Raw genomic sequence first — 21,700 nt, 5'->3', positions numbered from 1 at the left:
TTTTCATGAGTGATGGATAATACTTTTATTGAGGTGGCTCCAGTAATGAGCCGGGCAGGCAGCCTGCAGCCCAGCTAACGCTCTTCAACCAGGCAAGTGGCTCCTGTCAAAGTTCGCCCTATAAACGTGCATTTTTTTCACACTGACAGGCTCAGATAGTTACAGTGAGTGTCCGACAACATACTAGAAAGGAGAAATTAACATATGTCTCTACAGTCTCTACCTTTATTTGGAGGTCGCTGTTTGGTGTGATCTGTGTCCAAATCTCACCATGCTAGAAATCTTGTTCTGAAATCTCGCGATAACTCGCGGCAAAACACCGGTGGGGAATACTGTTACCTGACTGAGGTGAAAAGAGACGACCGGACTATTTCCAAATTGTGGCAACAAAAGGTTGGACTGCTCTTCACGCAGCTTTCACAGAGCTTTCACAAGTTAGGGCTAGCAGTTAGCTGTGCTACAAATGGATGCTGACACTCCTGTCGATGCACTGCACCGTCGCCGTGCCGACCACAGGGTCTGCAGTGAACACTTTGACCGGGATGACTATAATAATAATAATAATAATTACATTACATTTATATAGCGCTTTTGTACAGTAACCGTTATTCATTCATACCACATTCACACCAGTGGTGGTAAACTACGTGTGTTGTGTAGCCACAGCCGCCCTGGGGCAGACTGACAGAAGCGTGGCTGCCAATGTGCCAAACGGCCCCTCCGACCACCACCATGATCATTCATACACATTCACACGAGGCAAGGTGGGTAAGGTGTCTCGCCCAAGGACACTACGTCAGAGACTGGGAGAGAGCGGGATTCGAACCTCTGATTATTGGACGACCCGCTCTACTTAGGAGAACTGTAATGTACAGAGCAGTGACATTGGAATAGGCTCCCACCAAACATGACCAACATTGAAAATAAATGGAGATTCAAAAAGAAAATAAAAGAGGCCATTATTAGTAAAGAACTTACATTTTTTTAAGGTTTTGAAAAGTCAAAGTTGGTTTGTATTTGTAAAATATTTTTATTCTTATTATTTTGTTTTAATTTGTTGTTTGTCATTTATCTAATTCTGTAAGTTATTGTATTATGTTTTGATTGTCATATATGAGTGTCTGGACCCCAGGAAGAATAGTCCTTACCAAGGTGAGGACTAATGGGGATCCATAATAAAAACTAAAACTAAAACTGCCTGAGCCACTGCCACTCAAAGAAGAGACGTACGTTCATTTCTCCTTTCTAGTATGTTGTCGGACACTCACTGTAACTATCTGAGCCTGTCAGTGTGAAGAAAATGCAGGTTTATAGGGTGAACTTTGACGGGAGCCACTTGCCCCGTGGAAGAGCGTTAGCTGGGCTGCAGGCTGCCTGCCCGGCTCAATACTCCATCCATCACTCACATATACAGAAAAACATATGAAAACAGGGCCCATTGAAAAAAATGAAGTTTCCCTTTAAGTCCCTGCAAACCCAGTTGACTATGTGGAACACTTTTGACATCAGTTGCTCATTCCTCGTATTACTAATATTGATGTTCAATTAATGTCATTTGACACTAATGTGCCTCTCTGGCTAGTTAATCATTCCAAGTCCCTCCAGGGTTAATTTTGTCTTATGAGGAGAATTTGTCCCTGACTTGAATAGACGGATAGATGATTTTCTTTTTTTTCTTTCATTTCCTTTCAGCTGTGATAAATTTCAAACTCATTTTAATGTGTATACTTGGATTCCTTGCATCAGAGAGCACCACTGGCACTAGACTGGTGGAGCGACAGACTGTGGCTTGTGTTGTCACATTAAGCCATGTTGTCGCAAGCACATTTTTCACACACGAGGGGAAGGCTTCACACTACCACTGTTTAATGCGCCATCCCAGCCGGTGATTATGCTAAATTGCTGGCAATTTCTCCACACACCAGCAAAAAGACAAACTTCTGCTGGAATCCCTCTGCAGTCAGGTGTGGAGACAGATCAGTTACGTGAGTGAGTCAGCCCATGTGGCAAACGGTGTGTGACTGGGCAAGATTGTTTCAGCGGTGGGAAAACAAATGGAAAACAGCTCCAGTGGAAAAAAAAGAACAAATATAAGAGTTTAAGAGTTTTACTCTGTTTTTGTAAGTTCAAATATATCACCAAAAGAGATGTACTTCTGAAGATGGTACTACAGGGTTAAATTGTACATCTTGGAGAGAGGACATTAAAGCAGAAGTGAGCGATCCGGTGGTTTTGGCTAACTTCCTGTCAGCAGATGGAGTTAGCAGTCCCCGCCCTCGTCCCTACGTCACCACATTCACGCGCATCCCTTGGCTGCACACACAGAGAGGACCGCCCCTTTATGCCGTTCTCTCTCCTCATTGGATAAAGGTTGTAGGATACAAGGAAAGTTTTCTCCTCGGCTTACAGCAGAGCAGAGTGACTGGCAGACCAAACACTCTATAAGTGATTGCTGTCGGAAGATATAACTATTTAAGACTTATATTAACACAAACATTCAGCTTACTTCTGCTTTAAAATGAATGAATAAATTCTGCCTATAGGTACAGTATGTGTCATATGTAATCTCTGTTGCTTTCATTTTCTCACTGCAGGGTCTCAACAGGTTTTCAAGGTCACCCAGGCTCTCTCATGTGAGTTCAGTGTGAATTCAGTCTTTTTCCCTATGAGGTGTTGTTTCTTTTGTCCACAACAAATTAGTTGAATTAACCATTAAGTCATGAAATGAAACCAGATGTAGGATAGGTGAGACCACAGCACAGTTGTTGTGGTGAGAGAGGAGATTTGTTTCATGTGTTTTATGTTCATACTGGCTTTTTGAATGGTTTTCTGGAACATACATTAATGCTGATGAACACTGTGGGAGGGTTTGTGCAAGGACTTCCCCTACAGGTTGAAACTCATTTGGAGCAGAGTGTCCCTGGAGTTAGCTAGCTAACTGGGTCAATAGCTTTCCTAATGGGAAACCGTATGAGCTATTCTTCTTACTATGTACTGTATGCTTCTCCCTGTACCTTCCTGCCTTATTTTTCTTTACAGTGTATGTTAAAAGTAAAATCTGTTGTTTTTATTTATAAGTGCATGGGCAGCTATGGGTAATGTAATAGATTTGTGATGTGATTAAAAAGTCATCAACAGAAACTCATCAAACTCTAAACAACACATTATTTTCTCATTATCTGCAGCCTTTAAAATAAATAGGTTATTATGTGCCGGATTACGCACCAAATGTTTTCAGGGAGCAGAGTGTTTTGAGTGCCATTTTGAATGAGTTTGGTTTTACAATATGATTTCTTACTTCATATTCAATATTTCAGTGTTCATGTAATTATTAGTTTCCAAAATGTATTCTACTCCTGCTTTAATCCGTTTTCATATCCTCAGGGTTGGTATTTTGACACAAACACAAATTTGTGAAGTTGTGGAAATCTTAAGTAACAAAATGTGCAGTTGTAAATGCTGCTTTTTTATATTTCCTGTTTTGCAGGAATCCAGACTCCCTTCTATCGTGGAAACCAAGGGTGATGACCTAGACGATTCCTTCCACCTCTCTCCAGCCACCCGCTCCCGTCGCAACCTCCTGCTCCCCAGCTTCGGCAGCCCCGTTCGCCGCACGTCCCTGGGGAACCTGCTGGGGGACGAGCTGCGGCAGTTCAACGCTCTGCGACGCTGCCGCTCCCCCAACCTCAGCCGTGGCTTCCATGGGCAGAGTGCATCCCCCCAGCCACTGTCCAAACGAGAGCACAGCACCCCTACGTCGGCCTCCACCCTGGCCCAAGAGTCGGCGGCGGCCCGGGGAGGGATGGGAGCTGAGCAAAAGCCTTCAAAGCTGCTTATCCCAACTGTCACCTGCTATGGACCCCCAGACCTGAGTCCAAGGTAGAGAAAACCTTAAACTAACATTACTGTATAAAGTCATTTTCAAAACAGAAGCAGGAAAAAAAAAAAAAAAAACTCTGAACAGTCAAAACTACATGCATTTGTTTTAACTTTAGAATACAGTTTACGCTGAGTGATCAGACAAATGAACAATAATAAATCAAAAACATTCTGCTATTAAAATTCTTAAAGGGATATTTCAACATTTTGGCAAATTCGCCTATTTCCATAATCCCTATAGTCATAGGAGTAGGTTTATTACCTTTAAATTATCATGATTATGTAACATTACAACACACAAAGCAAATATTTGGAACCACTTGTGCTTTTGAAATCACTCCGCCCAGCAGCCATGTCTGGAAAGAAGTTCCTGCTATGCATTTGCCTCGAAAACAACTCTGTCTCGTAATGTTACATTATTTTTTCATAGTGTGGTGAATGTGCAGGTCACAACTTGTCCACAGGAGCGTTTTGGCATTGTTGGGTTGTGTATTTGATGAGTTTGATGAAAGACAGGGGACCTGTACCATTCACCTCCATTGTGTTCACTGAGCAGCTCATGTCTCTGCCCCGTGGCTCTCAAAACAACATGCACCGATAATTAAGGATAATGAACCTACTGCTATGACTACAGGGGTTATGGCAACAGGTGAATTTGCCAAAATGTTGAACTATCGCTTTAAACAAAAAAGTAGTTATATAGTATCTTATACAACAGTTAGTTCCGACCGGTCCCAACCGAGCAATTTGATTGGACAAGAGACGACCGAATCACAGCCGTGCTGATATACAGTACAACAGCACTCCCTCTCGTGTGATATTGCTTAAATATCAGATCCTCACACTGTCTTCACTTGCCACCTCTTGTCTTAAATTAATTCCTTTTTTCTTTGCTATCACAGACATTATCTGACTGATTTTTGCAGAGCAGAGTATCTATACACACTCAGCTTGCTATAACCTTAGAGTGTATGACATGATCTGAATAAGGTATTGCAGTAAGTGACACTTAAAGTCATGCCAGAGAAACTTGCATAAATGCAGTAGTATTTGCATTGCATATTTCAACAGATGTCACTGCATTTCATTAGCGGAGCACCTTATCCTCCTGCCCCAACCATCTGTATTCATAATGTATCCCTAAGTCATCCAGTAAGTCCTAGATATGGGTAAGTGCTGGTTCATAGAGCTCAGGTGTCTGCTTCTCCAGACTGGGCGCTTCTCCTCATGTTCAGACCAACATGGGCTCCTGCCAGCAGCAGCTCTCATGGCACATTCCTGGGTCGTCTGTTGGCTCCAGCGATAATTGAAAAAGCTCTACTGTTACATTAACTCCAGCTTCCCTCCTCTGCACCCTCCCCTCCCTCTCGCCGCAGGGTTGTAGACGGCATCGAAGACAATGGGCACACGTTCCATTTCAATGTGGAGCACACCGGGCCTAAAGCCAGCACAGGAGGCAGCACCCAAGGTAAGCCAAACCGCCTCCAGCTGCGCGGGTCACCCGGGTGCCAGATGGCCGGAGGAGTTCAAACGGTGGACACCGCAACGCCGCCCCGGCTGCCGCCTTCTGGGGGGAATATGAGAGCGCATGAGGGGAATGAAATGACAACCAGGTGTCCAAAGAGTCAGAGAACATGTTAAAGGACAACTGAGGTCAAAGCAGGGGACTGATCATCTGACCTGAGCTTTTACTCATGATCACGATCGTCCCAGGTAGAATATCAGCTTCTGTACAAGCTGAAGTCTAATTTACTTTAGTGCAATGACTCTGCCCCTTCTAGATACAACAGGCAGCACGGATACACATTATACTTACACATATATATGTATAAGTCGTTGTTCCTCTGGTGTCACACCTCATCATTTTGCTTAAAAAATGAATTCTACAGTAGGTGGTGTGTTGATGTGTGTGCTACTAAATCAGCTACTTATTCTCCTCACCTTGTTTTCCCAGACTCCACACAGTCGAGCGCCACTCTGCTGCTGGAGACAGAGGAAGTCAGGCAGGGCATCAGTCAGCTCAACCATAAGGTAAAGTACAACCTCTTGAGTTAAATTGAAATTGATTGAACCGAAGATAATGCAGCTTATCAAGTCCTCCCAGACCTGAGTCAACTCTGCTCCGTCTCCCCACTCATCATCTCCTCTGTCCTATCTCTCTAAAGTATTTTTTCGAGAGACTGAATATGAAATACACGAAGGATTAATGAGTTTGTAATGAGAAAATACAACCTGTGAACTCATTTCATTTTGGCAGTGAAATACGAGTTCCAGATTCGCTGACATCTTCGGCGCAGACCAAGATAAACAAGGAGAAACTTATTTTTCCTTGATAAATTTCTGGCATCTCATTCAGCGTCGGTCATGTTTGTATACGTACTTACTGAAACAAACAAAGAGATCAGGTAGACCGGGTTTCTGCCTTGTTCCTGTCCCCGCACTCTTAATCTGAATGTAAATAGAGCGAAAGCAGGTGCAGTGAGAGCATCCAGATGGGCCCAGGTAGGTGCCGTCTTAAGTCGAAATTAATTAATCAGTAGGGCGCTTCTGCAATGCAGAGGATAGCCGGGAGTGCTGACTCGACGGTCTGAAGAAAGAAGAAATTCTGATGACAACCCAGCTCTACTTATGGCCCTCCTCTGGCCCCCTTACCGTCACGGTTCACTTACTACAGCTACATCTACTTTCCTCTCTATTTGTGTCAGTTACCTCAGTCTGTCTCAGTCCCTGTGGATTTCAATGCTGCATAAGAAGCTGCTTCTTAGAGTTGTTTGGTGCTCTTCCAGGAGGTCACTGGAAATCACCTGAGGCTTGATTGGGTCCAGATGTTATATTTTGAAGCTGTTGCTGGCTAACACCAGACCTCATCTCAATGTAGATTGAGATTCGGTCTGGGAACCGCCCGTTCATTTTTTTGTGTTTGAGGCATGGTTTACGAAAGCCTAGAGTTGTTTATTGGGCGCTACAAATGTCTATCAAATGCATCTGTACTGTACGTAGCTTATAGCCAATCGTATCAGTCATACCCGATGACGTATGTAGAGCGACAGAAATCCGATGAGGAACAAAACGCTAATCGTTGCTCTTTAATAAAATTGCGCACAAGGCAGCATGGGTATACCCAGGCTTAATGTTTCCTCAGTGTGATAAAAGAATATGTGCCAGGTAGACGTGACTAAAGCGTGTGCTTTCTCTGTGCAGATGAGCACATTGAACCAGGAAGTATTGGAGCTCACCAAGGGCCTGCACCACGTGATGCATCTCCTCCAGGCTCACATATCCATGCAGCACTACAAAGCCTCATACCCATACAGCGTCCATGGGATGTCCAGCCCTCCCACAGGCCCCAACGCTGGCGTGCCACTCAACCCAGCTTCAGCCTACCATCTCCATAACGATCCTGGGAGCCACGAAGGCCACAGCCACCAGAGCGTCCCCTCCTCCGCTGAGCACTGGAGCTACGGTGTTGGAGCCGCTGAAACTCAAATAGAGAGCCACCGCCGATCTAAATCCTCCACTCCGCCCGCTAACCCCTGCCCCCCCCCCTCTCTAAACTCTGAGCCCGGGTCAGACTCGTGTCATGGCTCCGAGAGCATGAAAGCACATCTGTGGACGAGCCCGTCCCTTCTCGGTATCAGCCCGGGCTTCCACGGTGGAAGTCCAGGCCTGGCAGCTCATCCCTGGCACGAGGACTCCGACAACAGACCTCTCAGTGCCAGTCCGACAACCATCAGCAAATCCCAGCCCACGTTGTGCCTGCAGCCTCCCAGTGATATTGATGAATACTCTTGCCTTTTGTCCAGCGTCCCTACAGGTTTGTCCACGCGCAGTCTGCTGGATTCATCGCCGAGCTCTTACCCCGTTTTCTGCCTGCCCTCCGCGTCCCATCTGAACTTACCACACACCTCAAACGAGGACATTTGCGTTACAACTACTCACAACCTGCTCCAGGACGCCTCCATCTTCCAAATTGACAACTCGCACCCCACCGTCCAACCCGTCCCTGCCTCCCTGCCCACATTGCCCAGCAACCCTCTGGGTTCCCCCCTGGCCTCGGGGTCGCCGCGGTCGGACGGCCTGGAGCCCCACCTCCCGCTGGGCGACCCGTCGGCCATAGAACACACCAGTCTGGAGTGCCTACTGGGGAAAGGGGGCTCTATGGAGAGCAGGGACAGTGAAAGCGCGTCATCACGAAGGTCCAGCATCGGCGTCCAGACGCAGAGCACGGAGCAGTCGTGGTGTCTCGACCTCACAGATTAAACTGTGCACGTTTCAGGGGCAGACTCACTGACTTCACTGCATCGGGAGACAAAAGGTAGCAGTTATTGAAATGCAACTTCTTACAGTGTTTAAAGAGACTCTGCTGGAGATTGTCAATGTGTGCTGTATTTCCCCAATTTAATTCCTGGGCTCTCATATTTGTCAAACTCCACGCAATTTACACCATTTCTATGCAAACGCATGTCATTTGTGCATTATCTTGGCTTTACTGAAGTGTGTCTTTAAAAAAGAAAAAGCGCCACAGCTGTGGGTTCTAGTATATACTGTATATTTTTTCCAATATCCTCAGAGCAATTTGCAGTTGATAATTCCTGTTACCTTCTTGCATGGTAAAGTTGTTTATTCTTTTTCCTAAGGAAAAGGTTTCCAAATCAATGTGTAAGCATTCCACATGAAAACCTGTTGATTGTGCACACAGACAGGTCAGAGTGGTTGGAAGTTTTATTATTCAAAGGAACAAAACAAAAAAACGACACATGCTTCACCTTGCGTATAGGGAGTATGTCTATGTATGTATAGGGAGTATATGCATCACACCGCATAGATTGTTTATTGTTTAAAATTGAATGCTTTTCTCAGTTCAGCATTTTTTTTGTTCGCAAATTCATAGTTTCTGCACTATGAATATTAAATATTCAAATTCCACAAAACAGCACAAAGTACATTATTTATGACATCAGTTAATCTCCTTTTATGCTATTATCTCCTAAAGATTCTTACCAGATAATATGTTTCCTCACAAAGGTATTAATCTAATTCGGTGAAACAGCTCTGTGAAAGCACAGACTTCTGAGCTGAGGGATTAAACATATTCTATACACATTTAGATGAAAAGCGGGTTCTTCGAAACATATAATATTGTTATGAACTTACAAAATACTGATGCCTCCTGTGATTAAAAAAAACATGGACTCATTATTCTCATTAAATATTCAGAGTATTCAGGAATTTTATTCTGATTGATTGATTGATTCTGATATTCTGAATGATTCTCCTTGGCTGACAAAATAAAGTATGCAGAGAATGTCTGACTGTGTTTTCTTAATGTGGTGTCACAGTAAAAAAAAAAAAAAAAAAAAAACATTATTTGATGAACAACTCAGGTCACAATTTTTAATTAACTGAAACATAAAGAACATTAATCAAATTGTGATTTACAGTTAAATGCAAATGTTTTTAAAAAATTGTGCCGGAACTTAAGAAAACATTAAATTACTAGAAGTCACTTTACCCTTTGCTCAGACTGTTCAGTGTTGTTGTACACAAGTGTGCACTCAATTATGCCATAGGACTCAGCAAGTTTATACAGCAAGATATAGTCACTCACACATAACAAGTCAGATATAACTGTCACGCAATCAGAGCGTCTGATTACAACTTAATGAAAAAAAACTACATTTTCATTTGTGAAGTTAATGTGATAATTTGTCAATAATAGTTTATCTATGGAGAAATTAAGATACTGGAAGATTTCACCTGTTTCCCATTGTAAGTATCAAAGGTGAAAGCATCGGTACATCAACAATGTGTCTGTTGATTTTGTGATTAATATATTTTATACCAAACTGAGGTGTAAAAAATAAAAGAAAGAAAGAAAGAAAGAAAAGACTTCTAATTGATAATTAAACTCAGTCACACATTGTGCACACTTCCCAAAAAGAGGTACAAAAGCACACATACTGTATCTTTACTGTAAAGAAGAAACTGTGAGGACACTGACTAAACCCTGGAAAGAACAGAACAACACAGACAGTCACTATGAGGATTTGCTGCTGTTGTTTCTCTCATTAGCGACTGTGAATTCAATGAGTTTTTGGTTAAAGCAAATGTACAGTATATTCATGTATTTGTGAAGAACATCTCCATAACCTTTAAAAAACTACAGTAGCCTATTTTACCCTGCATGAACCAGGCTACATAAAATTTCCATCCCATCTACAACATGCACCTCTTTTTTTTTATATCTCTCACTTGTTAATATAATAAGAAGAAACGATAATAATAAAAAAAAAAAACCCATCTGTTTTGAGTTGACACACTCATGAGAAGGTCTAGTGATGATTACACTGTTGTCATATTATTAGTCATAGGAATAACTATTGGTTTAATGAGAGAGCACAGTACATGGTGTTTCTCATACAGTAAGTCAGTGGTGTAAGACTGTGCTCTCTTGGCCTGAATCACTTTGTGAGGAAAACCCCAAGTGAACACATTAATAAACGGCATAGGCTGCAGTGACGCAACAATTGCACTGGATAAAAAGGAGGCCCAGGTGTCAGTGTAGTGGACCAGAACGAACTCTCATCAGGTGAGATGGCTTTAACTTTTTGGGTTATAACTAAGGATACTTTCACATTTAAGAAGGAAGGCATGGAGTCTGACCTTCTAACATTTTAATCTTTTTTACACAGTTTGCTGTGCAGACATCACATTGTGAAAAAATGAAGGGTGTGGTTCTTGCTCTTGTTTTGGTACTGGTTATCAGCCAAGGTGAGGTGGCCTGCACACCTGTAACCCACATTTAACTGAAATTGCACAAGTTATTCATGTTTGAAATGGTGAAAATGTTTTATTTGTTTTGTTGTTGTTACTAGGCGAAGCTTTGAGATGTAACTGTGGAGGCTTGAGAGACTGCTCAGGTCCTGTGGAGACCTGCTTCGGGAACAGTAATGTCTGCATCAATGCCGTCATTTATGCCGGACCAAGTAAGTGCTTAAATGCCACGATCACAGAAGCCATCCAATAACAAGGAATCACTATATCTTCTAATGATCCATCATCTTTCTCCATGCTTCTACACAGATATCAACCGCTTCAAGGGTTGCTATGAATTAAAACACTGCCTGATGCTGAACCGTCCTGGGATATCATCTGCCTCTTGCTGCATGACAGACCTGTGCAACTGATAAATAACAATTGTCAAAAACTTATTTTGATGAATGAGTGCTGTCATATATGTACTTGTATATGGTGTTATCGTAATAAAACTTTGAATATTGCTTTGAATTTTTCTGTTTTTCACTGGTTTATTTTCCTTCTCTCTGATGTTTCCTTATGTATCTATATTAAATATGTATCAATAATGCTGAGAACAGTCAATATGACTACGTTGTATGCAACTCACCGAAGGTTTACTCCAGTTTCATACACATTGTTCAATCAGAAATGTCCATTACTGCAACAAAAAAAAAAGTTGGGTGGGTAATAACTTTTAATCCTTACTTCTGCTAACTCTCCTGTAAATTGTACTAACTTATCATTTTATATTGTAATAACTCTGATTTCTTACACATAATCCACTTAACTTTGGTTAAGACAGTATAGCAGAATAATTTAAAGAGGAATTTAAAATTGCACACTGCAATAGTTTATAATGTAACTCTGAACCAATAACTTCTAATCAAATGTATAAATAATTACAGATCAACATGTACGTACATTCAAAACATTTGTTTTATTTAAACTGTACCAGCATCATTCCAACAAACTTTATTTATTTGTATAGCACCTTTCATACATATAAAAATGCAACACAAAGTGTAAATGCAACACAAAGTGTAAATGCAAACTAATGAGACCCATTTGTCCCAGTCCTAGCAGTCAGCTTGGGCTACATTGCATACTTGTAAACTTTGAGACATAAAAGATCAAACATGAGTCATATATCCAAGACCATACAGAACCAGTATGAATAAAAGATCAACCATACAGAACCAGTATAAACTATGAATTTAATAAATTTGTTAACAAGGTTACTGAGTGCCATAACTTCCGGTCTCAAATGATATATATAATATATATGTATAATTTGTAAAAATAACTACATAATTTCATCTTTCATTCTTTATTGTTTGTTTACTTGGAATGTTTCCACAGCAAGTTTGAAAAATTAGATTTGTAGAGGTTTTTGTGATACTTGTATCTGCCAATTAAAAAAAAGTTTGACCTGCTTCAACTTGCATGCATCTAAATTGAGGCTCTTTATTGTGTTTTATTTATTAAGGAGAGACTGTTGGGCTGCTAGGGTTTGTGATGGACTAGTACCACTGCACACACCACAGTTTGTTTATTCAACTTTGTACACTGCCTGTCAAATAATGAGTAGTGTGGCAAGTTTCACTTGAATGAACATACTATATATATATATACTGTCCTCTTCCAGAGTTTAATCCTGGACTGTAAAGTTAGTCAGTTGTTTATTATAGATGATTCACTTCAAAATATTGAGTGTGAGTGCTGTCACAGGTGAATCCGTTTTGTAATTGTTTGTTTTCCAATGAAACCAAAACGATAATGGTGCTTACTTACTTAGTCCTCCTTCCTCCCGTTTGGGAAATAAGACTTCGACAATCCGTGGTTTTCATGTTTTTTCAGTTTTTCAAGCTCTCCTTAATCTCTTATGCGCCAGGTGTTCTTTTACTGTCCCGGTTTTTGTTTTCCAGGTGTTGTCCATCATGTTACCTTTGGTATTCTGAGTTTGGGGCCTAGCCAATCACCTAACATCATAAGATATGAAATCCTGAGGTGTTTGAAAATGTGGATTGTCATAATTTTTTTTAATGTCGAGGTACATTTCTCTTGTTGTTTTCAGTGGTTTGAGAGACGTGACATCTACATAAGTTTATACTTGTAATTTCATATTTTGTTTCTGGTGTTGTGCTTTTGATAAGTAGTTCTGTTCTGTCTTAGATAAGATAAGATAAAATAAGATAAGATAAGATGCCTTTATTGTCACTGCATTAAAAGACAATGAAATTGCAATTGCTCATCACAGTTGTATCATGGTAGGCTACTATGGCATACATACATAGGTTACAATCATCATCACACATCATAAAAGCCAAAAACAGAAAAACACTATTCAACATAAAAAAAAAAACAAGGAACAAGGTAGGTTAAAAGAAGATAAAGAAACAAACACAAACATGGCAGGTTACATGGGGTAAAGTGCCTGTGGTATTTGGGTGGTTATATAAGGAGTTGCGGAATTACTGTGTGTATTTGTTGAGTCCAGGTGAAGCAAGTGCAGGCCTCTGCCCTTATTTTTGTTCCCTTATTATCACAGTTGTCACAGGCTTCAAGGCTTGCTCTAGATCAGATGACTGTCAACTTTTGATTGATCAACCCTTTACAAGTTCCTATTGCTGCTGTGGTGATCTGTGCAACAAGAGCATTCCTACACATAGCCTATTAATGAATCAATAATCTGTTGTAATGTAGGCTAACGTGTCCATTGTCATTATAAAGATTCATCTCATCCAACCTTTTGCTTTAAATTTCATATTTTTTGCAAATTTCGTGCTTTTTTTTTGTTGCAAAACATACATGCCAATTCTGACCATTAATTTAACATTGATATAAAATGATAGTGATAGTGAAAGAGAAATTGGCTTCAACTCCAGAACTTTTAACATCAATCAGCAAATGGTGAGATATTATTATTATCGATGAGATATATTTCATTTTCTCTCAGTTTGAGCTTCACAGGTCCTGTTGAGTTTTCCCATTGCGCCACCGTGTGGTTGTGATGGGAGCGTACCTATGTTCCCCAGGTCCTATGTTCCCCGAGTGGGGAAAATATGTTCCCTGCTGCTGGTTGATGGACTCTCTCTACTTATCTGGACTCTATCTATCTATCTGGCCTGTCTAGCCTCTACCTGGTATTTTTACTAAACTTAACCAACTCCTTTCTTCATTGCCTAAACCCAACCAATGGTACAATTACACTTCTCACTCAAAGTCACAAAAAAGGGGGGAAAGCGGGGAACATAGGACCCTTTTTCTAAAAAAGGGTCCTATGTTCCCCGGTCTGGACACAGCAGGGAACATAGAACCCTTTTTTAGAAAAAGGGTTCTATATTCCCTGGTCCCATACAAAGTGGGGAACATAGGACCCGGGGAACATAGGGATGATCCCGTTATGATTATGCTGAAACAGGGACGTGCACATGACTATAGAGGGGCAGGGGCTCAACATCAGAAAAGGGCAGTATGTACAATTTTTTTCAGGCCTTAATATCAAAATAAATAAATACAAATAAATTACAGTTACTATTTAGTCAGTAGAGAAAGCCTGCACGCCTTCAGGACTGCAGTCAACATGCTGGACCAATTTCCCAACTTCCCGAAACAGAGTCATGACTTCTGAACTGGTGGCTAAGGCTAATATGGTATTGGGTGCACATTAACATGGCTTGCAGAAAAAAAAATCATGTGAGTGCAAGTGCAAAACAGAAGTAGGCTAAGCCTACAGGCTACACACACAAAACCAAGGAATGACTACTGTGACTGCTACTGTGCATATTTCAGAACAGCAGCAATATTTACAACAGCAAAGTCACAATTACCAGTAACTCAATATCTGGAAACTAATTCAAATAGTCAGTGAAATCAAGCTGAGTGAGTGATTCCTCAGAAATATTATTTCACCATGTCATATTTATTGTGTTTTTCTCCCCTTGCTCAATTATTTGGGTTTTGCTTCTGTATTAAATGTCTACAGCAAAAATAGGAAAAAGTGGCCTCTTCTGACGACATACTCTCTGCTCATCTGATTGGTTGCGACACAGTGTCACGTGACCAACGAATCCAGGAAGTATTTTGGTTACACAAGGCGGAAGCGTCATTTTTTTACTCAGCCTGAAGTGTTTGGGCAGAAAAGGAGAAAAACAGTCAAAGAGGAACATCGTTGTAGCTGCTGGAGGTTGTTTCTCGTTGTTGGTAAGAAAGCTGGCGCGTTATTTGTTTCTTTTTTGGTGTGTGTGTGTGTGTGTGTTTGTGTTTTTTCCATGTTAGCCGACGTTAGCATGGCTGTTAGCTTTAGCCTCGGAGCTAACTCACACTCGGGTTTTGTTTTTGTCCGGTTACACGGTCACAGTGAAGATCTTTAGGCTGTGGCGTGTTTACAGTCATGTAGTCTGGAGCAGCTGCTGTTGTGATATAAAGAAGGTCACACACACGTTACACACACTTGGCTTTTAGTCGATTGTGATTTTGACTTGAAAGAGATGACAGTGTTGTAAAGCCATGTGTTAAAACTCCAGTAGAGACAACTCTGTTCTGTCTGTCAGCTCTAATCTGTCAGTCTCATTCTGCCTTGACTGCATATTGATGTTACTAATAACAAGTCAACCAACCATTTAGTGACAGATCAGATAGTATGCCACTTATTTTCTGGGTCTGATCTTGTATTTAGATTTTTCTGTTCAATCTCTGAAGGTTTTTGGACTGTTGGCCAAGGACTGAAGACACAACGCCAGGCTGTGCCAAACTCTTGTCTGCCCCGATCCGGTGCTTCCCATCTGAAGACTGATCCTCGACCTCCCTCACCATCAGTGCCTGCGGTGCCCAGAGTCGGCCCCTGTCCTTTACACCCTGGTAGCTGGTAGTCTCAGCCCACATCAGACATCATCAGTCTCCTCAGTCTCTCTTCTTGTCCCTGTCAATGGCTGGGCGCGGTGGAGGAGCAACCAGGCCGAATGGTGCCACGGCAACAAACAAAATCTGCCAGTTCAAACTGGTGCTGCTGGGGGAGTCGGCAGTGGGCAAGTCCAGCTTAGTGCTGCGCTTCGTCAAAGGCCAGTTCCACGAATTCCAGGAGAGCACCATCGGAGGTAGGAGACAGAAACGTGTGGCTATTGAAAAGATTTTGCGTCTCTCAATTAGTAGTGTGTGGTGTTGAAATGTGTTTGTGCACTCAACTTTTTCTACCCATACAGAATAAATAAATGTGCTTTTGTAAATAATGTTTCTTGAGAAAGAGAAAGTACTAAATTGAGTAAGAACACAAGCAAATTTAAAACAAGCAATATCGATTCTTCAGTGAGTGAGATTACAGATTTGACCCCACAGTCAAGTCCAAATCCACTTTTCATAACAGTGTTGTGGACACGTTTTTGTTAGTACCAAAAATATTTAGCTTTTGCCTCAAGAAATCTGCATTCTTCATTGAATGAATCTAATTTTAGATTTGTTTGTGCTGTTGTAAACGGCATGGAGCTTGTTAAGTGATGTACAGCCAGTTGCTTACACACACAAAACATGAACAGGATCTTTGGAGACGATGCGGGACATGTTTTATCAATCCTCTTTGTCTTTCTCTCCTCAGCTGCCTTCCTCACTCAGACCGTCTGCCTGGACGACACCACTGTGAAGTTTGAGATCTGGGACACAGCGGGTCAGGAGCGTTACCACAGCCTGGCTCCAATGTACTACAGAGGAGCTCAGGCGGCCATCGTGGTCTACGACATCACCAACACAGTAGGTTTCAGCTGCTGGAGAACAGTAACAACACACGACACGTTTTTACATTTTTAAAGCAAGGTCGGGTTTCGATCAATTAATATAGGGCCACACTAGGGAGTAAAAATCTTCTACAAAATGTGAATCTAGTTGTCATGTGAAAACATGAGATGAGTGTAGTATTGATAAAGTGTTTTGCTTGTTTGTTTAGGATACTTTCGTACGTGCAAAAAACTGGGTGAAGGAGCTGCAGAGACAAGCCAGTCCCAACATCGTGATCGCTCTGGCAGGCAACAAGGCCGACATCGCAAATAAGAGAGCTGTAGATCTTCAGGTAAAATGATCGATTGATAAGAATCAGTTTAACAGCAAAATTATAAAATGTATTCAAAGCCACATCCTGAATCTGTTAAATTGTTTGTTGTTTGTTATCCAAATAATTTATTTAGGAAGCACAAACATACGCTGATGACAACAGTCTACTCTTCATGGAGACCTCGGCCAAGACTGCCATGAATGTTAATGAAATTTTCATGGCTATTGGTAAGTGCATTATTCCAACCAATCAGTTAGTTATCTCCTCCAATCACTCTCTCAGATGTCCCTGCAACCAACCTTGAATTAGTATTAAATAATGGTTAATAATATTAGAAAGAATTTATGAATATGCTCAAGGGGGTAAAGTCACATAACCAGAGGTTTCAACAAAACAGAGTACAGAGAACATGGAAACTTGAGAAAACATGTTGAACTGTCCGACCAGTGGGATTAGGTATCCAAATAATTAGTTTCAAATATTTCCAGGCTTTAGCGAGTGCTGCTGTGGCAGCTGAGGCAGCAATAAAGGGTCAGGAAGCCAATAGAGAGGGAGGAGGAGGAGGAGGAGGAGGAGGAGGAGGAGGAGGAGGAGGAGGAGGAGGAGGAGGAGGAGGAGGAGGAGGAGGAGGAGGAGGAGGAGGAGGACAGTGTGGGGTTCAAGGTTATAATAGTTTTGGATTTTTAATTATAGTTTAGTTTTATTTAGTTTTGACTTCTTTTTCTCTAATTCAGTTAGTTTTAATTAGTTTTTAGAGCGGGTTTGCTAGTTTTAGTTAGTTTTAATTTTTTTCTATCTGCTTAGTTTTAGTATTAGTTTGAGTTTTTTCATACTTTGGGTTATTTGTAAGTTGAAGGATTGTGTAATAAAACTCAAAAGATACCATTTAACAAATGAGTTGAGTTACTGCAGTTTTTTGACATAGCAGTGCTGTAAAGTAACAATAGGCTACAGTAGCCTACCTCACATGTTGTAGCCTATTGTATTTGACATAAAGTAGCATCAAGTGAACACAGCAAATGTTTTGGACATTTAAAGTGCACTTTTATCTGGTAGTGCACAGAGCCAGACAGCTGATAATATACTTCTCCACCTCAGCTTGATGCTGATGTGCGTATCTTATGTTAACCTTACAATGCCTTCTGTCCATAAGAACTGGTTCAGGATGAGGCATTTGTATTCCAATAAAATTCAAAATAGCTGTAATAATATAAAATCTCACTCACTCACACACTGCCTGTCTTTCCTGTTCGCTCCCGGGGAGTGTGTGTGTGTTCATTCAAAAAATTCAAAATGTGCATCGCTAGTTTGGATCAATCAAGTTAAATTTGATAATTTTCCACGGCACACCTGGCGAACTCTCACAGTGGTTGAAAATCACTGTCCCACTGTACCTATCACTGCTATTGTTTCTGATGTACAGGTGCATTAGAATATTATGGGAGAGTTTATTAATTATTATTATTATTTTTTATTCAGTTCCTTTTAATAGTAATCATTATGGCTAACATTCAGGTAAGACCTAAAATTCAGTAATATTGCAAAGGAAATTTTTTTTAAAAAGCATTTTAATATAGAAATATTGGCCTTCTGAAAACTATGGTTGGGGTTGGTTGAACTACTGGAAATGGACTTTTCCGTGATATTATAATATAATTATTTGTTAATGGTGAGCACCCCCCCCCCCCCCCCCCCCGCCTGACAATTCCTCTCCTCCTCTCTGGTCCTGATCCGTTTGCATCCCTGAAAATAGAATTCATTTAGTTGGAAAGTGGAAAAAAGTCAACACTTCTTTGAATGTGAAAGTCCATCCCTCTCTGTGGTGTCTGCTTCAACTACATTAGTTTGCAGGAATTACTTTTTCCAAGACACCTGCTGAGGTAGAGAACTCTCTTTTTCTTAATTCTGTGACACAAGCCTCTACAGATGTTGGAACCGTGTGGTCCCCAACCTTTTTACGTTAATGACCTTTTGTCATTGAAATTGTGCAGCTTGCAGCCCCTCATTATACCCTGCATATATCAGTGAGTTGTGAACAGTTCCTTCAAAGAATGGTTTTACTCCCAATTGGAATATTTTTAGAACAAAGTAAGATTATCTAGTGTTTTAAAGTTTCTGAGAAGCTAGAACTTTGTGAAGCAGAATTATATGTTTTCATTTCTGTATTCCTCTTGTGTTCATGCAACTTTGAACTTTTGAATTTTTATATTTGCAATCCTGTGTTTCTTTATCCTTTTAGCAAAGAAGCTACCGAAGAACGAGGCTCAGGGTGGAGCTGGGCAAGGTGGACGGACCCGGACCGGTGTGGATCTACAAGAAACTGCCCCTCAGAGCCGCAGCAGCCAGTGCTGCGGCGGTGGCAATTAGCAAGTACAAAACAATGAACTTAGTGAGCGAGCCCTGAACATTGTTTTATGGACAGCACATAGCTAAAAAAAAACAAAAAAAATAACAGAGAGGCAGGAGAGAGCAGAGCCACTCGCCACTCCTGCACTTAAACTGAGATTACAGATGAGATTATCTGGATCCTCTTTGATTAAAAGGAAGGTTTTTTTTTTTTAAGAATCATAAGCTAGAGGGAATAACAAAGATCCCTCACTACTTCTCTTCTGTCTTTCCCCACTGTATCTATCTACCTCCCTGATTCCCTTCAAACCTCTGTCTCCAGTTGATTGAAATCTGTCTTAAATTATCCTCTTTTTTTTTTTTCTTCTTTTTTTTTGAGGGGTGATATTGAGGTTGTTTGACATTTTCCCTAATTGTTTGAGTGTGTTTTTATGTTACGTGCATTGCAGTCCAAAATCTGAGACCACTTTTCCATTTAAGTGAATTGGAAAGTGATCTCAGACTTTTGGGCCTCACTGTACATGTATGTGTGTGTATAGTAGATATGCACACACGCATATATATATTGACAGTTGTTTATTTTTCTACTCCTGTCAGTTCCTTCTACATTCTTCATCTTATGAAAGATACAAATGCCCAACTATTGATAATGCTGAAATTGTAAAAGGCAGAGAAATGAATCTTTTGGTCCTGTTGCAGTTGAGGTCACAGCATTAAGTTCTTCTCCTGAGGGACCTGAACATGACACAGTTATAACGGAAAGCTCCAGACTTTGCTCTTTGAAGCAGGTCACGATTTAATAGGCTGCACATCTGAAGTGTGTTTTCTGAACTGTGCAACAAATGCAGTTGTTTGCATTCATTGCGTATTCATATGTGTGACACCAGAGAGCTGTTAGCCTTTTTTAAATGAAATGTAAGAATAACTTGTAAATCTAAAAAGTAATAAATGACATGCGAGATTCATTTTGTTTGGAGTTGTTTTGCAGTGTGTGGTTTGGCATTGGCAGAATGATGTTGTGATGAATGTTTCCTATTGGATGATAAATTGAGATGTATCAAGGCGTATTTTCTCGCTAAATAGATTTCCTTAGTAAAGATGTATATAGTGCTCACCTCGTATTCAGGTGTGTTTGATAACATGTTAGTTTGTGGCATGATCTGGTAGTCCACTCAGAGATGTCAGGGTGAGGGTGTGCCTGTGCTTTCTCCTCAGGGTCATTCTTTAGTATTCCTATGGCGTCCTGTCATTGCATGTTTTATGAAATTTGTAGCTGCACAAAGGCGCTGTAGGATCTACTCCAAAAGTACATTGATACCGCTGTCTTGCAAAATCTCTATCCTGGACTAAATACAGTGACCTGTCATACCTGGCACAGATGTTCATTTCAATCTGCAGGGTAACTCATAAAGTGTTGTTAATGATGGGAGCACTTCCTAGATTCAGTTAATCCTAAAATCATACTTTTGGCCACAATTTCTAAATGGTTAAAAAATGATTCCCAATCTAACATGTTAATTTTCCAACTTCAATAAACATTTCCAACCACTAGGTGGCAGCACCGCACTGAAATCCAGATACAAAAATAGTCATAAACTGCTCTCCTGAATGCCCCTGAGACAATTCATGCATTTGTATGCAAGCGCACATGTGAGGGTGGACTGACATGTAGAGATCCATTAGTGACAAAGTGGAGGAAGAAAGACGCTTCCTTGCAGAGGGATTATACAGTAGTGGTGTTGCCTCATTTGTGTTCACCTGATTATTCTACAGCTCATTTTGGAGCAGGGTTTCTCTGGGTTAATGCAGCAGTTCACTTTATTGTAATGAACAGTGCCCTCTTAATAGAGGTGCCTGAAGCTCTTTGTGGTTTTAAGTAGATGAAGAAACTGGATAATGTATTAGATGGCGCATTTGAGAACAATGTCTATCAAGTATTTTGTGAACATATTAGTTTATTGCAACTTGCAAAGTCTGATAAATTCAATACAAAAATAATAATTTAAATAATGTGTTCAGTAATTGCTGTAACTGTTTTAGAGAGGTTTTTAGTTGAGGTGTTTAACTTTATTGTCACTGCTTACAGTGTATTGAATTAGACTTGATCAAATAGAATATAATGGCTTATTTGTCAGAGCACAACTATACAACACAATGTTGTGTGTCTCCTCGGTGGCATACGCAATTGAAATCATAATAGGTCAAATAAATGTGAACCAGATAGATAGAAGAAATATTTTGACCACCTCCTTAGATAAATACACTGTTTTGCGTGACCAGTGATAGTAGAAGGAGTCCCAACCAGCTGCAGTGTTTTAAAAAGATGCCATTAAGATCAAAGAGGTTTTGATGGTACAACCTTTATTTGATCTGCTATGACTGAATATTAACCGATACTATATTTCAGTTGTTTACTGGTCTCACAAACTCCTTCACTGAGCAACGAATAAGTCCTCAAACATCCCTCTGAATATGAATTACATCCACATTATATACGCCCAACTAGAAAATCCTAGCAACAACTACATTTTGGAAATACAGGAAACACTAATGAAGAAACATGTCTTTGTGTTATACATGCAGGTACTAAAAATGATGTGACTGACCCATTCTCTTGGTCTGACCCCTCCATAAAGA

At 40.8% G+C, this 21,700-nt stretch overlaps 2 protein-coding genes across 2 annotated transcripts in view; both read left to right on the top strand.

The window, feature by feature from the left end:
• Positions 1 to 8,139, top strand: part of LOC311002449 (voltage-gated delayed rectifier potassium channel KCNH4-like) — a gene marked incomplete at both ends in the record, with an annotated part of 47,004 nt that extends 38,865 nt beyond the window's left edge. The window contains 5 exons of the mRNA XM_083993831.1: positions 2,595 to 2,633; positions 3,488 to 3,879; positions 5,256 to 5,347; positions 5,834 to 5,910; positions 7,081 to 8,139. Of these exons, the coding sequence (XP_083849957.1) occupies positions 2,595 to 2,633; positions 3,488 to 3,879; positions 5,256 to 5,347; positions 5,834 to 5,910; positions 7,081 to 8,139 (1,659 nt within the window). The remainder of the gene's footprint in view (positions 1 to 2,594; positions 2,634 to 3,487; positions 3,880 to 5,255; positions 5,348 to 5,833; positions 5,911 to 7,080) is intronic.
• A 6,632-nt stretch (positions 8,140 to 14,771) lies between these two features.
• LOC311002679 (ras-related protein Rab-5C-like) lies at positions 14,772 to 20,026 on the top strand. Its single transcript, XM_083994107.1, has 6 exons — positions 14,772 to 14,880; positions 15,379 to 15,773; positions 16,268 to 16,419; positions 16,613 to 16,735; positions 16,851 to 16,944; positions 18,957 to 20,026. The coding sequence occupies exons 2-6, from the start codon at positions 15,605 to 15,607 to the stop codon at positions 19,082 to 19,084; spliced, it is 666 nt and encodes a 221-aa protein (XP_083850233.1). The 5' UTR covers positions 14,772 to 14,880; positions 15,379 to 15,604; the 3' UTR covers positions 19,085 to 20,026.
• The last annotated feature ends 1,674 nt before the right edge of the window (positions 20,027 to 21,700 follow it).

The sequence above is a fragment of the Trachurus trachurus genome (assembly GCF_905171665.1).
Source record: "Trachurus trachurus genome assembly, chromosome: 19".
NCBI lineage: Eukaryota > Metazoa > Chordata > Actinopteri > Carangiformes > Carangidae > Trachurus > Trachurus trachurus.
Note: the sequence above shows the minus strand (reverse complement) of the source record. Positions and strands in the feature narration are given on the sequence as shown.

Excerpts from the sequence above, each read along its gene's own strand:
- LOC311002679 (XM_083994107.1), top strand. The coding sequence starts at position 15,605 with ATGGCTGGGCGCGGTGGAGGAGCAACCAGGCCGAATGGTGCCACGGCA. Across the intron at positions 15,774-16,267 it reads CCAGGAGAGCACCATCGGAG|CTGCCTTCCTCACTCAGACC; the intron begins GTAGGAGACAGA and ends TTCTCTCCTCAG. Across the intron at positions 16,420-16,612 it reads TCTACGACATCACCAACACA|GATACTTTCGTACGTGCAAA; the intron begins GTAGGTTTCAGC and ends TTGTTTGTTTAG.